The 16,952-nt window shown below is 42.5% G+C and overlaps 1 protein-coding gene across 1 annotated transcript in view; it reads right to left on the bottom strand.

Moving 5' to 3' along the window:
• MITF (melanocyte inducing transcription factor) overlaps positions 1-16,952 on the bottom strand; it is a 101,293-nt gene that overhangs the window by 33,801 nt on the left and 50,540 nt on the right. Inside the window, 2 exon segments of the mRNA XM_039558834.1 lie at positions 11,795-11,826; positions 11,829-12,040. Coding sequence (XP_039414768.1) covers positions 11,795-11,826; positions 11,829-12,040 — 244 coding nt within the window.

Raw genomic sequence — 16,952 nt, 5'->3', positions numbered from 1 at the left:
CAAGCAGAGAAGTCACAGCCTGAGGAACTTAAAAGTAGTCTTAAAAACGTAAGTTTAGTGTGTTGCCTGCAGGTCCTTGGCACAACCTTTATCAAGACCTGAGAGAGGCAGAGAGGCTGTTTGCTACACCTCAGCCTTCAAATGTCTTCCTTTCAAGGAAGGGACTATTTCCAAGAAGAGAATTTCCATTAGTTGCTTGTTTATATCGTCCTCTGAAAGAACAGAAAGATTTAATTCACAGCCAACCGTTACATCCACAAACTAAAGTTTGATGGTTTCAACCAGGAACTTCTTGGTGACTTTTAGGCAGGCAGCCTGAAGTACAAGCTTTGATTCACCTTGCTTGACACACAAGCTTCCTCACAGATTAATGGACTGGTTTTGATTCTAGGTCAGGATAACTTCAGGTGCCTGATTGCTGCTGGTGCCCTGAGCTTCCAGCACTGCCCGACGCTCCGGATCCGCGGCGCGTGCGTGGCCTGTGATGCTCCCTGGTGAGCAGATCTGCCCCTCTCTGCACTCAGAAGGAGAGGATGGACACACAGATAGATACAAGAAGCACATTGTTCCAAGACAGAACACCAGTTCTTTGAAACTTTGGTTTCCTTAGACACACAAGACACACTCCTGCTGATGTCAGTGTGTCTGTGGGGAGATAGGACACGGATTCCAGACAGGTCAGTAACCAAAACATTGTCAGAAGTTAGGGATTCATAGAGGTGGGGTGCCCGAAAACAGCTGATGCCTTCTATGCTCTGCAAGCCACAGTTATTTAGAAATACACTAATATTTGCTACTGTTTCCTCAACGGCATCAAATACTGCTCCAAATTATTTTCCTTTACTAGCTGACATTTTCTACAAAATCCAGGATTTACAGCACAAAGCAGGAAGGGGGTAGAACTCAATGCAGTGTGTCTCACACAGCTTTGAGGACTGGAAATGTTCAATGGAAAACGTTGCCTCTTAACATTTTTTTAATGCTCTAGTCTTACATGCTGAAAAAGTCTATTACTTCTGCTGGACACCAGTAGCAGTTTTATTTTAAAAAGGCAGCCTGCCTTAGTTTTTGAATGCAATAGCTATCACATACAGCATTTTTCCTGGTTAATGGCTTAAAGGCACCTCTGGGAAAATAAATACAATAACACAACCAAACAACACGATTAGAATAATGTGTCAAAACAGGGTTTAACATCTGAGTATTAGCCTTCATCAGTGAAAGGAATAGTCAAGAATGATGAATTCCCTGGCAGCTGAGAGCTTTCCCAATGAATACACAGTCTTGGAAACCATAATGCCATCTGCTGAGAAATGATGGAAGTGCAGCACCATGAATTCCTGTTTCATTACTGCAACGCTGATGTGGAAGTGCCTGCTGCTGGGGATCAACTCGAAAACAACCTGTTTGGGCTATAAAACTTACACAAGAATTTTCAAACAACTGACTGGAACTTCAACTACTGATACTCAGTAAGTCTAGGACACGAAGTCACAGAGGTCCATAATAAATATTCTTCCAGTACATTAAGATAAGAATACGATGTGTGAAACCCAAACTCTTAATTTGGCATGGACATTCCAACTTTACAAAATCTGGTGTTAAATAGTTTTGTTTGTTGGGGGTCATTTCAGGGTTTAAAAGATACTCGATTTTCTGTTCCATATTGTTACAAGCTGGAAAAAAACAAACCTAGTTTAAAATCAATTTAAGCTATCTGAGTTTATTAACAGGACTCAAAATAATAAGCTAGCAGGTAACTGGCATCCAGTGGCAGCACTTCCAGTGACAACCTGTGGGGCTGAGCTGTTATCCCAATACCCCAGAGGCCTCCCTGTGAGTGTTCGCAGGAGCAAGTTATTTTCATCATCAGTGACAAAAGAATTACTGGCAGCGTTATATTTCCACAGAGGCCATCACATGTAATTTCTTTTTTAATTTACTAATCTGCCAAGCGTATAAAAGCAGACACGTGGGTTTTGCTGGGTCACCAAAGCACCTGTGGAACACAAGATCCCCCAGAACAAGCACTACCCCAGGGGATGGAAGAGGAGCAGGAGGATGTTTTTTCTTATGTGCACTGAAACACTATATCCAATTCTGCTCCAAATGATAGCGAGGAGTTCGATGTTCAAGTCTTGTAGAGGATTCCAGACCTGGCAAGCCTACCATCAGCAGAAGGCCAGCACAGCCTGCTTTTCCTCTAGCCCACAACAGTTCCAGAATTGTTGCTACCAAAGACTAACATTAATTACTAAAGGAAGAATTATAGTAAGTTCATTCTTCAATTCAGGCAGACTGACCCAACCAGATCTACTGGCCAGCAACTGTTGCTGTAACAAACTCAAACTGAACACTGAGATGCTCTCCCAGACAGTGCAAAGGCAGCAGTGTTGATCCAGTGTTAGCCTGATCCTACCATTTAATTTCCAAGTAATGGTAATCCCATCTATAAAGAAAAAGAGAGACTGCTGCATGGTTTCCTAAGCAAATACAAACTAGACAAGTTCTGTCCTCAGCTCGGGAAAAATTTTCCACTACAAGCACTAAAGAGATAGGTTAATAAAATGGATCATTTTACTCCAAGAACAAGGCCTGTACCTGGCACTCACTTCTGAGAGACAAAGGGTTAAAACAGTTACCCATTTCCTCAACTGGACAACTACTACTATTGTAAAGTCCTTATTCAGCTGAATTCCATCAGGCCATGCTTTCTTAACACAATCTGACACGTACCTCTTCAAGATCTTGGATTTTTTTTTCCTCTTCTCTGCCTCTCAGCAGTAGACATCAGAAATAAATACATCCAAAAAGCCAAATGCTAATCCAAACAAAGTAATATTTAATTATCAAGTTGGGGAGACGGATGACCAGACAGAATAATTTCTTTTTATAAAAAACAAAACAAAACACACTTGCCAGGTCCTTTGCAGACTACACAATACTGGGTTTTGTTTCAAGTTCATAACTTGGCTCTTAAAGTAGTTGATAATGAACCAGCAGGCATTATTTTAAATCAACCAGTTTTATTAAATGAGCCAGAAAGGAAAGAGGCAGGGCTAATTACCAACATTCCTTGATGAATTACCTAGCGGTGTGTGGTAAATCTCCAGGCGTCTTTGTCTTTATCCCCAAATTTATCCCTTACTTATTTCTCAAGAGGTTAAAGGACATGGGGCTAATTAAGGAACCAATCCAATGACAGACAGAATCATTCAAGGTAAGGCTGGTTTTCACTCTTTCAAGCTTTTGCATCTCTGCCTGGTACTTCTTAATCTAAATTTTTTTTTTTTTAAATTACTGCTGGGGAGGGGGAGGAAAAGTGCTAATCTTGTCACGGTCAGGCAGGTTGAAATTGCCATGCAGTGCTGGGCAAAATGCTACATATTTGTAATTTAGCCAATAAGAAATTCCTTAAGCCTCTCTTGAATGGCAGGAATGTCTCCAGCTTGTCACTTTGAATTCATTCACTGCACAGGTTCAGCATCTCAGAGAATAATGCTGCCAAACCGGCTGCAGAACTGAAATATTTGTGAGTATACCTAATACCCAAAGATTACTTTAAGCAGATCTGAGTTTTCACATTTAAAATCTAACGCCTATCAAAGGTGTCAGCAGAGGCCCCCCTGGATGTCCCCCCAGCCCCCACATTTTCCAGCACTGTGTGTGGCTCTGGGCACTATTTTCTGCTAAATTAAGCCATGGCTTCAGCAAACACAACTGCAGTGACCAGCACTCACCCCGTTCTTACAGCCTTGGCTCCAGGACTAAGGTGGTTATTAAATTCATGTTGCCTGACAAAGGACTTGGTACAAGCTGCTCAAACCTGTTAGCTGGGGGCTCTGGAGCCTCATCAATGCTCTTAATACCCACAACTACGGGCACCTACAAATCTTAATCTGCAGAAGATTAACTCATCTTCTGCAGGTCCAAAACAGCCACTGACACGTGGTGAACCACCATTTTCCCAAGGTCTGGTAACTCAGCCAGCAGATAATATGTCTAGACCATAAAAAAAAGAGTTCTTTGAAGCTGTAACAGACCGAACTTAGCAAGCTCTTCTTAATTTTGTGGATGTTACCCTGCCAGCGGGAAGACAGCAAATCCTCAAGACCACCAACTAGGATACAAACCACCAAGAATTTCCAAAAAGCAATCAGAGCTTGGACCTCCAGATGTCTGTATCATTTTGTCTGAGTACATCCTGATTTCCTTTGTGCCAGAAATATTATTTCAAACTTCCAAGTAACTACTGTGAACCTACAAGGGCAAGAGCTCTGTGATGAGGAGCAGTTTCTCAGCTATTTTCCCAATCTGCTCACAACATCGTTTTCCCAGGAAACACCCCCACCCCCAGCAGCACAATCCAGCAGCAGCACAGTTTGTCTCACAGATCTGGGAGCTGCATTTTTGTGTCACAGTGACCACAGCTGAAGAAACAAGATGGAAAGATCAGACATCTTCATCAGCAACAACCATTTCTCTCAAAAGCCCAGCAACACATGTGTTTGCATGCACAGGAAAAGGGCATTTGGGACGAAGGGTGAGAGCAGTGTTTTGCACTAGCAGTCAACCATCAGATACTTGTTCACGGAAGTATGTTGCCCCCTCGAATTCCATGCATTTTTAATGTCTAATACCCTGGGTGTTAAGCAAGAGTTTACATTTTACCTCTATTACTGACTGCAGATCTCAAGGACCAGTGCTTGTTTTTTAAAACAGCTGTCAACCCACTGAGCAAGCAAAAGGTTTAAGGCCTGAGACGCACTTTTACTTACATGAAGGCTGAAGACACAAGGCACACTTCAGTGTTTCTGTAGTTATATGCAACTTCTTCTTTGAAGAAGTTCTATGAAGAATTTGCTGATGGCTTAAAGGTATGTCACCATAACCTTAGTTTAAAAGTTTTATCTGCAGCTCACCAAGACTCAGTCTGGCAAATCACTTGTCTAAGTTCTTGATTGCAAATACACATCACGCTTACCTAACACACCAGCACACACTACTATCCTACCATTGTCAGGTGAGATTAAATTAACTTTTAATCAGATAAGTGTGTCCACAAACACACATTTGCTGGGGCAGGCACTACCACACATTTATCTTGCCATCCCATTGTTCCTGCTCTTCAGAACTGTGAGATAAGTCCTCTACACAATGAAGTTTTATGGTAATTATTACACCAGGAACACTACTGCCAGCTGCTGAGCCTTCCCTGCCAGGCAGAGCTTCCACAGGTCGCTCTCTGGAATAAGCACACTGGAAAAAGAATAGGAGGAGGTATTTTTTGGATATATGTCCAATAGTCACTAATATCAAATGGAAGAAATGCTGGGCATTTCAAAAATGAAGAAATGCAGGGTTTCTGATGCAAAGAGCTTATTGTGGTGGCACATTTGAGGTCTGAATGAATAATGACATGAAGGTGAAGGAGAGAGGCTGTGCTGGTGCATTCACTCATTCGTGACAGAGGCAAGGCTGGCTGCCTGCTCTCCTGTCCACTCAGAAGAAGTAGGGATGTGGAAACATGAGCACAAACTGCAGCAATGGGATGGCACTGAGTAAAAGACAACCTCACCCACTCTGGTATCAGCAGTGATCAGCCCACAATACTGCCATGAGGCGGGCAAAAGATGTTGGAATAATAAAGCAAGAGAGGGAATTCAGTAAACAGTATCTGGCTGTAGGCTTTGAAAAGGTTCCACCTCGCTTAGGACAAGAAAGAAGGGCCACAATGAAATTCTGGCACCAAAAGAGCAATTAACATCTAACATGAAGACACCAACCCAGGCAGGGGAAACCCTAATTGAGGGCTTTAGTGGCAGACAATTTAAAAAATATTTAGCATATTATAAGCATTGTTGTATGGAAATGGACTATTAAAATGTCTTAATTACAAACATTAAAAATGGGTTTGTGGCCTATGCTTCCATACATATGCTTTTATATACAAATAAAATAAACACTTATATATTTTGGGGTGAACAGCAGTATGTGCACAAGTAGAGATTCTTGTTCAGAGGGCAGAGACCTCAACATGTAGATCCCCAAAGCAGGACCACCTTCTCCAGATCCCCTGGAGCAAGGGAACTGCTTTCTTATTCTCCAAAAACAAGCCAGAAGGGGATGAAATGGACCTTTTACATCATCTGCTGGTGAGGAGACCTGCTTTTACCTTATTACCTGCAAAGAGTTTATGCGGTGCTCAGAAGACACCACTGCAGGTTCTCACTGCAGCCCTCGAGGCTGTTCTTTGCAGTAGTATCATGCATCTCCCATCTGTGCCAAAGAGAAGTTACATTCTTCAAACCCCAATGGCAGACAAAGAAGGAGGAAGGGGTGTGGTAAGTCCAGCAGTTCTCTATGGTGCTATGCATTTGGTGTGACAACACTCAGGAGGAAGGGGACGTGCAGCAGCCTCATCCCTGGGAGCATTTGCATCCAGCAGCAGGGGGACACAGCACATCCTCATTTTAGGTTCCACCAATCCATGACCTCGTACAGCACATTGAAAACATGACAGCAAGTGTCACATCCACGCACCAACTGAGAAATGCCAACAAGTAACATGGAGGGACAGAGGGAAGAAATGTTCACCCTCGATTTTCCACCTCCCATCTGCTTAGTGAAACATGCAGAGGGCTGGGTGTCAGCTGCCCACCAGTAATGTTTTCAATCCTGCAAGAGCTGGTAATATTTTCAGTGGAACTGATTTGCAATTCTGTGGGCCGGTGCTGGCCCTGAGCCTCCCTTGCTGCCTCCTGAGGATGCTCCTGTGCTGCTTCTCCCATGGAGGACACAAGCCAGCCACAGTTTCTGCAATGCCACACTGGGCAGGTGGGTCCAAAGGACTTAAGGGATTGTGTCATACTTGTTCTATACAGAAAATGTGATCCAGAAATAAGGCAAAGCAATGCAAGACACACGGCATAGCTACAATTCAGTTTTTGTTATGTCTCTACATGAGCAGACAGATGAGTCCCTACTCCTCTGGATTTCTGCAGTTCACCTTCAGGATCACCGCCAATTCTGTACAGGAGACACATGGACTTACAAAACTAAATAGAAGAGAGGAATCTTCAAAGGAGAGCTTTAATCAACATGTTGGTTCTACTTCTATTAGCAGAACTTCTCAAAGACTAAATCAAAAATCAAGCAGAGCATCCTGCAGTCTTTCTTGTGGTAATAAGGCCTGATGGCTGGTCATTTCAGCCTGTAGAGTCATTCCTTGGTTTTTTACTCCTGGGTATTACAGATGTTTTAGAAAAGGAAACCCCTTTTCCTTTTGTGTCTCTTGAAAGCACATAAAGGGTGGTGTGCTCCAAACCCAGACTGCTACAGTGCAGCTTTGGTGAAGACGCCAGAGGGACATCACGTAAAACTCTGGTCATACAAGTCAGTGTTTCTGTCTGCTGAACAATAAAATTCTAAGATCAGCTACCTGGATTGACATAGAAGACTGAAAACTATCCTATAGGTGAGGCCAGGGTACCACAACCTATCCCAAAGGCAGGGAGTTGTCCTGCTGCCGCCAGGAACTCGGGAGGCAGGAGATTACTCAGTTTACAAGAACCCTGAAAGTTGCTTGGTAGGAAAGGAGCAGGGAATGGGCGAGGGGGAGGGCATGAACAACATGAAAAGGAGAGCCCAGCAACTCTATCATGTCAGCAGGAGATGCTCCCTAAATAACTGCTCAGACTACAGAAGAAACACTAATTCAGTGATTTCTAGTAGGAAGACAGGAAACGATGAAGTCCAAGACAGCTCTGGGGAAGCTGATCAAGAGACCAACCTCACTAGAGACCCAAGAGCATATTCTCTAAAAGCCACGGATTTCACAAACAAACTCATCTCCACAAGGTATGGGATCAATAGCAGCACTGTTTTGCAAAGGAATGATTGAGGAACACCAGGTCTAACCTGTCACCAGGCCTCGGTGATTGCAAGCAGGGACCTGAGCATGACCTCCTCAATTCCTGGGCTAACCCTGCCCACAGAAATGCAGCAACCAGTTCCCAGAGACGAGCTCTAGAATTCTGAAACTCAGATCTGACATGGTGCTTCTGCTCCAGCAGATAAGGACTCCCACCAGACAAGAGAATAACTTCAGTCACCAACAAAAAGAACAGCTCCGTAATATTAATTAGGTGTACAAAACTAAAATACACCTGGATGGAAGAAGTAGTATGAGGACATCTTAAGATGAACTCTTTGCAAAGATGCTAATCCTTTTAAATTAAAAAAATTAAATAAATAAAATAAAAACATAAGCTTAGTTTGTACCTCAGGAATGGGCCCTGATTTTTTAGGGCTTGAAACTACTCCAATAAATAACTTTTTATGTTATATCCCTATGCCCAAGGCAGAGAAAGAAGCTGAATTACAGAAGAAGCAAAGAATTCCTGGTGACGTCCCTCTGTAGTGCTGCAGATGGATGAAAAGGTGCTTAAAGACAAACCAGCCCATGAAGCCAACCCCAGCTCTGCAGAAGGTTAACCAAAAGCTGTAACAAATCTTCCTTTTGCTATTAGAGTTGAAGAGATACTGTTCTGAAAGCATCAAACCTACTCCCAGTCCATCTCTTAATTAGGCAGCACAAAGCAATGCAAAATTTGAATTCCAGCAGGTCATCTCCTACCTTGCCAAGCTACATTACTTGGCAGAGAAGTGATGCAATGAGAAGTCATTACTGAAGAAAATGAAATCCCATTTATTCACATGGCCTTGAGCATACTATGTTATGCAATTTGGAGATTCCTATGCAATGTGACATAGATTAGTACATATTTCTCTTTCTAAATGGACATCTTGAAAACAAATACAAAATCCAAGCTCATTAACACCTCTGGCTTCTTTTTAAACCAGTCATTCTGAATTACCATCCTCAGATATACAAGTATTATTCTCCTTCTCACACTGTGAGATATGGGTGAAAGGGCAAGTCACACAACATAATTAAAAGCACAAAACACTGGCAAATTCAACAGGCTTAGAGTGGGATTTTTTGATGCAAAGTACCAAAACAAACAAACAAAAACAACAACAAAACCAGCTGCTAGATTTGGTCTTGTTTGTGAAGTAACATTGAAAAAGATCACTTTTAAACAAAGCTGCCTTGCAGAGCAACGTTTCTGAAAGTGTAAAAATCCCCTTTTTGTCTATCTCATTCTTTAAGGTCACTAAATCCAGACCATCTGGATAATGAAGTTAGCAACTTAGTTCCCTATTTATCTATTAAAACTTCTGTACAGCTCATATGGAAAATTTGTCTGCAGCTAAAAAACAACTGAAGTGTAAAAAGCAGCTGCAGGGAAATGATGTCACTGCAGGCAGAGCTGGCTGTCAGCACACTGGCACCAGGAAGATCCTGAGTTATTGTTAATCTCAGCTTTTGAGCCAAATATCCTATTTGGAAAAACAAAACAAAACAAAAAAAAAAAATCCAAAACAATCCCCCAAAACCACAAAGAAAATTATGTGGATCTTTCAGCCAAGTCCTACTCTCACTGAAGCTTCGGTGGTAATTTTCAGGAAGACCATGACTTCAAACCTGACATTTCGTACTATATCTTTCTTGTACAGAACTGGTCCACTGTTATGAGTAAGGATAAAAAGGTAAATCTTTCACTGCTCTCCTCCACCAAAAACACAAGCAGCAAAACTCTGCAAAACAGTCTCTCTCCTCTCACAGGCACAGAGCAAGAGGACTTGTTTTTGCTAACTTTGACTGTTACTTATGTAAATGTGGGTGACGAGAAGACAGACAATTTTGGTCCAGCAGGTTGCTCGTATTTCCACACCTATCACCTTCAAAATGCAATTCCATTGCCAAAAGGTACCTGTTGCGAGTTGTAAAATTTTTATTTTACAAGCTTCTTAAGGACACATTCTCTTATTTTTTTATTCTACAGGGTAATGCACTCTTATTTGGGCTAAAGACGAGTGTAGGAGAGGTGTCCTACCTCCTTCCAGGAGATCCTTCTCCATCCATCAGAGGGAAACAGGGGACAAACACCCCTTTTGGAATCCTAAAGGACGAGGGTTCAGGTTCAAGTCCTTCGGGTGAAGTTCCCTAGCAATGCTCCAGCAGGTTACAGCTTTGCACACAGACCCTGTGACAAGCCAGGTCCCAGGAAGCCCATTTGCAATAACTGAGCATCACCTTTTGGCTGCAGAGATTTCAGAAGTTTGTCCCTCAGAAAACAAGGGCTACCTTCCCTCCTCTCCCATAGAAAGAGGCATTTGCAAAATGAACAATAAAGACAACAGCTAATGCTTCTTCAAGATGTTACACTCGTTCCTTATCAGTAAAACATCATCAAAACATAAATGCTTTCCTACAAGTTTTCACAGAGGTTTAAAAAATACCCTAAAATTCATGTTGTAACACATTAGGATGAAAGGATGTAGAAAATGTAATATATGCTTATATAGCTAGGTGTATTACAAAAAAACTCTAATTCATAGCACGTACACATCTGCTGGATCTGAATTATAACTACAGTCATAACATGGAAACAAGCTTAAGAAATTGTTATATACAAACATTGTGAGTAATACACAAACATTAGACAAAACAGTTCTTTCCAGACAATTTCAGACTCCTTACTATAGACACATGCTCACATCCTCAAAGAATATTATATTTAATTTTCAATGGAAAAGAGTGTGTGTATGGAGAGAGAGAATTCAAAATTCAACTGCTGCCTTTTTGCTTCTAGATCACATACTGGACTATGACTCTACTGTCCCAAATCAGTGTTAGTTTTAGCGCTGACAACACAACACAACACCATAATGCAGATTCAATAAATAAAATTACCCTGTGTTTTCCCCATAGACCTGTCACACAGACCACCTCGAAATCTTGAGCTGGGCTGGCAAGTCTATTTTAAAATTGAATCTTTGACTGCATATCATTGGCATACAACAGCAGCAAGCAAAACATGAGCAGTTTGTCACCAAGCTCAACTAACTTATGTGGTAAGAATATGCTTGCTGACTAAACAACAAACTGTAATAAAAAGATCCAGCAATAATGCAGAACAAACTCTTCAAAACTGGTGAAAATCATATTTTCATGAAATATGTCAGCAAACTTCTCCAAAACATTTGACATTGTTTTACTCACACATTTCACGTTGCTTCAGCCTACTTGAATTTAAGCAGTGCGTGAAATTATCTCTTTTCTTATAGCTGTTCACGTTTTCCCCCAAGTAATTAGCAAGCTACATCCCCTTTGACAGAGGGACACTAACAAGCTCCTACAGTTTCCAGTGGGACAAGGAATCCAAAGCTACTAATAGCAAACAAGTCATTTAAACAAAAAAAGGATTACAAAGACTCGTTGCAAGTAGCTGGAAACTCACCCATATTTCAGATTAAGGCTTTCTGAGGAGCTCTTTTGTAAAGAGTTTTGACTCCATCTTACAAAACCATTTCATTGTTTTCCTTTAAAAACCAAAACACCGATTTGTTATCTACTAATAATTTCTTCATATTGAAAGTAATTAAGTACTAGAAAGATGGGGAAGCATTTTCCAAAGAGAAAATGACGGAAACCTTAGTTCTGTTACAAAACCGCCCTCCGGAGATCTCAAAGTTGAAAGGAAACAAAAGTTACACAAACTTTTCAAAAAGTTCTTCCATTCTTCGCTCCCAGGCCACCAAAACAAGCTGCAAACCAAGCCAGAGTGCAGCTTATTTGCAAAACTCCGTTCCCAAAAATGCCTAGAACCACATCCCTGTTAAATAGAGCGGGTTTTGAGGAGCTCCTGAGCGGAAAGGTGCGTACCTTGAGGACCTCCATGGGCACCTGGGTGGCGGGGGCAGGCTGGTGGGGACGCTGACGTTGATAGCAGGTGTCTGGCTCACGGGCACTCGCTGCTGCATGAACTGGGCTGCCTGCTGCTTCTGCTGCTGCTCCCGACGCTCCTGCTCCTGCATCTGCTCACGCATGAGCTGCTGTCGGAGCAGGATTCGTGAGGTCATGCTGGAGGAGCTTAAGGGAGGCTTGGAAGCGCCAGGATGCTCGGAATTGCTGTGGGAAGACCAGAGAAAGACAGCTCAGCTTCCACAAAGCGGGGTGGAGGCTCCAGCGGCACCGCGAGAGGGGAATCCGGAGCCGACCTACTTCAGGTACTTAGTGGCCACATTAGGCTGTCTTAACTTGACTGCAGCCAAACCATTCCCAAACACCAACATCCAGCTGTAAAGAGCCATTTGCTCTTTCAAAACTTACAGCAACCACCCACGAGAAAAACAAATGCTTTTACAGATAGTAGTAGGCACAAATATTCCTTTTTTTAAAAAGAAAAATAATAAAGATCTGTAGCAAGTCTAACGATTGGTATGGATAACACTCCAATCCAATGATCTAGCTCAAAGTAAAGAAAATCTACCTCTCCCATGGAAACAAAACACAACATAGTTCACTTATTTCCTGCAAAATCCTACCTTAGGGTTGGACTTGCTGGCAGTGACTTTTCAGAGTTAGAGAACAGACCTCCACAAAAAACCCAGCTCCCACCCAGGCCTACCAGCATCTTCTGAGCACCATCAGATACAAAACCAGGCAAAATAAACAACAGTAACAGCTTTATTCCAGTCATACTTCACAGAGAGCAACAGTCTGGCCCAAGTCAGCACATAGCACAGCTTCACCACCTAAGAGATACTTCCAAGACACTGGCAAGCAGAGCATGGGACTTTGCTATGGACTGCAAGGACACTTTCTGGAGCAACTCATCATTTTCTTAGCCTGCAGAACCAAAATCCACAGGCTATGCCTTGGGAAGCCAGCAGTAACCCTCCTGGCTGTAGGAGGAGGCTGCTCTTGAAACCCCCACCTCTGGCTCCAGTGCTGTTACCTGTGGGATGCTGGCAGGACACAGGAGTCTGGGAGCCAGCATCCCTTCCAGGTCTTGCTCGGAAGCTGCGGGCACCGAGTGCTGCTTGTGCTCGGACAACCAGAGCCAGCACTGCTGGAAGTTTTCTGTCTTTGTTTAGGACTGATGTTGAACACAGTTCAGGGCAGAAACAAAAAAAAGGAGAACCCACACTTAACTGCCCCAAGAGATCAAACTGCTCTTCCAGAGCACACATTTTGGGGGCAGGGAGGCAGGGGACCATCTTGCTATTTAAGACCTGTCATGTTGAAACATTCACAGAGACACTGATCCTTTTGATAAAACAAGAGAAAACCTTTGTGGTGAAACTAATGCAGCTGCGGAATAATCGTACTAATTAGCTGCTCAAGACAAGTCATTGACTGTGATACTTGTAAAAAACACTCCCTTTTCAATTAAGGGTGAAGCATTCTCACATCTAAATCCAGCAGCTTGTTTTCTGGCTGCACATCTGAACCACTCTCACATTCCCAAACCGAAGAGATGCTTTATTTCCATGACCAGGATAGTTATAGATCAGTGGTCTCTCCATTGTTTTGATTACACATTCCTACCAGGAATGTTTGAACATGCACCCCCAAAATGTTTACTTACTTATTTATGAACTATATACATGTATTACTGAAGTGCTCATGTTTTCTTTCTGCCCACCAATAATAACACTGTGCATCCCACCTCAGAGACCACTGCAATACACGAGAAAACAAAAGGCACCCAAATGCTGCTTTCAAGGAAGGATTGATTCTCCTCCTGTTGGAAAAAGGCCAATTTTGTACCACACTTGTCAGCATTCTCATTTGTGTGCTACTGGCAATTTTTAGATACCTAATGCTGCAAAATTGGTAACCCAGCAGTTCCTCCTACCTTCTTTCATTTTGAACTGTTTCTCCACCTACCAAAGCCAAGTGTGATGGAAACCATCTCAGAAGAACCTTCCCATATAAAAAAATGGTTGAGGAAAGAGAGCAAGCAGGAAGGAGAAATTATTTCCACAGCATTTCAAACAGCTCCTGTCAGGAACCTCATCTTGCCCACGCAATTATTTTACCTACTTGCACCAAGTGTCCTTCCAGCTTCCTGCAGGTGATTCAGGGCTCTACTGTTAATCAAAAATGTCAAACAAAGCTTCAAGTATTGTGTCTTTTAATGAGACAACAGTCCTAGAAAACGCTGTTCTTCCAAATTCTTCCCCAAAGAGCAAAGATGCTCCCAGGCTTCATTTCTTCTGCAATTCTGCTCAGTATTTTACATGGCAAATAGGCAGATGAGCCCTGAATGCAGGCAGTGCGGACAGCCACGTGCTGCCAGACTGCAGCTACTGCCACAGAATCATGGAATTGTTTAGGTTGGAAGACATCTCCAGGACCATCAGGCCCAACCATTAACCCAGCACTGCCAAGCCTACCACTAAACCATGTCCCCAAGTGCCACATCCACATGTCTTTTAAATACCTCCAGAGATGGTGACTCAACCATCTCCCTGACAGGCTGTTCCAGTGCTTGACAACTCTTTCAGTGAAGAAATTCTTCCTAATGTTCAATCTAAACTTCCTCTGGCACAACTTGAGGCCATCTCCTCTTATCCTATCCATTATAAACTGGGAAAGGCAGATGGGCACCCAACCATCACACCATCAGTGCAGGTGAATTAAAATAATGCTTATTCTGGGATAAAAGCAGCTGCACAACACCTGCCTACCTAACCAGATGCTTCTATCACAAGCACTGGGAAGGAACACGGACAGACTTCCCGTTATTTATTCCCAGAGGGCTGTAAAGCTCCTCCTGTGTGCACAACAGTCTCCCCACACCAGCATTCCTTCCACTCGCCATGAGCAGCACTGATCAAACATGGAAAACTCTGAAACTTTGGTATCTCATCCTCTAAGTCTGTCCCATGCACCACACAGCTCATCCCCTCATCCAGCTTCCCTTCTCCACCATGTCTGCTCATCTCCCCAAGCACAGAATAGAAGGAACAGAAGATGGTTTGGGTTTCACGACCACAGACCTCCACAGAGCAAACAGGAGGTCTGCCAGAAACTCACTTTTGCAACCTAAGAAGCAATTAAAAACTTGTTATTTCAAAAGCTTCATCCAGACAGTTTTGAAAACGGTTATTTTTAAAGCTTCTCGACCTTTATGCGCTGGTGCACAGACAGATCTCCCATGACCAAGCTCAGTGCCATGTACCACAGAACAACCCAGCAGGGGACACGTGGATCCAAAACTCTCCTACACGAACTGATTCACCCCCAGATTACGTGGAGCCAGGAGCAGAGCCCACACACAGCTAATACAGATGCAATTCAGATACTTCCTGCAAACAGTTTATGGAAACCATCTAATTGCAATAAATGAACCCGACTCATCCTTTTAATTGACACATGATTAAACCAGTTATCCATTAGCACTCTAATAAGCACAGCGTAATACAGACTGGGAGTTATTAGTTATGTGTCATGTGCTGATCCAATTAATCATGAAGTGATAACGCTTTATTAAATAAGTTTAAATTACATATCCTTTGCACAGATGCCTGGGAAATGTTAGTTACTGCATACATGAGTTATTATGCAGGTGGCCATTGCATAATAAAATGCAACTGATCACATTAAAATCAAGTTTGATTTTGTTGCCATCAACCCACAGAGACCATAATCTTCCCAGATGTTTACTGATTATTTTATCTCTCTCCTTAGGCAAAAAGACAAACTCGTCTTTTGTTGGACAGTTTTGTTTTCAGATTCTATAAATTGATCAAACAAATGCTCTGGGTCAGATGCATTAGTTATGAGTTATCTGATGCACAAGCATTATTTTGCACTACCTATGCATTGAATAAGAAACTTCCCTGGAGACTTTGAACTGGAAAAAAAAACTAACTTTGCTTTTTAGCTACTTGAGAAACTTTTACTATTTTTGAATTTTTTTTAAGAAAAAAATGTCTCCAATGTAATGTTTCTTAGACAAATTGGACAAAGAGCCTTCAAAGCCACTTGTTCTGGGCAGGATGCTCTAAATTGAGAAATGGCACATAAGACGGAAGCTGCTGCTCTCCTCCCTCCATTCATGCCAACTGTTTGTTAATGGTTTAGTCCACGGAGAAATCAGCCAAGAAAAGCAGATTTAGCACCTCAAGAAGTCCACTGAGCTGCACCAGATCTCAGAGGTAAGAAATAACACCGGATTTAAATGCTTTTGTTTATATCTTACCCTTATCCCAGTCACAATTAGTCATAGAGAAAATAAAGGCATCCACATTTGAGTTGTAATGTTGGCAATCTCTCATCTCCTTGCTTTAAAGATTAAGATTGTTCTATGCTAATGGTGGCTACTTAAATACTTGACCTCCAGAAGACATTTTCAGAGACCACCACACAGCTCCCAACACCCCTCGTAGAAAATCACTAGAGTTTCTTCAAAATTAAAGTTGATTTGTACAAATTCTGTTTTCCATCTCTCTACCAAGCAGTAAAACCTCATGAAACTTTTTGTTCCCTGTATTGTATATGTGGCTGAAGCAACAACACCTGTAGGAGCTTCTAACCTGCCAGCCAGCAACGCTGTTTGCCTCAGAAAGGGGTGACAGAAAAGCGAAGAATAGCAAAAGAAAAAAAATAAATGCAAGGGGAAGCCAGATTACACACACCACCACCCCCACCCCCCAAAAAAAGTCTAATACGAAACGCAAAAAGTCCACAAACAACAAAAAAACCCCCACACAGTCCCTTTTCCCCCATCCTCAGACAAGGTAAGGGATTCCAACTACTACAGCATTTTCCCTGGAGCACTTTGTACTTCATTCCTAACATTTAATAATTGACTGTGGGTTACAGTGACGCTCCGCTCACCGCGCCAACTGCCTGGTGCTGCTTGAAGTATCAATGCACAAAAAACAAGCCCAAGATCTGGCACCCTCCTATGCCCTGACTTGCCAAGGACAGAGCAGTTACAAAAACCGTGTGGAGACCTTTATCAGCCTTTATAATAAAGCCAGGACTATGTTTCAGGCTCCTACATGAAAGGTTTCCGGACTTGAAG

This window comes from Corvus cornix, chromosome 12 (assembly GCF_000738735.6).
Source record: "Corvus cornix cornix isolate S_Up_H32 chromosome 12, ASM73873v5, whole genome shotgun sequence".
Classification (NCBI taxonomy): domain Eukaryota; kingdom Metazoa; phylum Chordata; class Aves; order Passeriformes; family Corvidae; genus Corvus; species Corvus cornix.
This window is presented reverse-complemented; position numbering and strand designations above follow the sequence as displayed.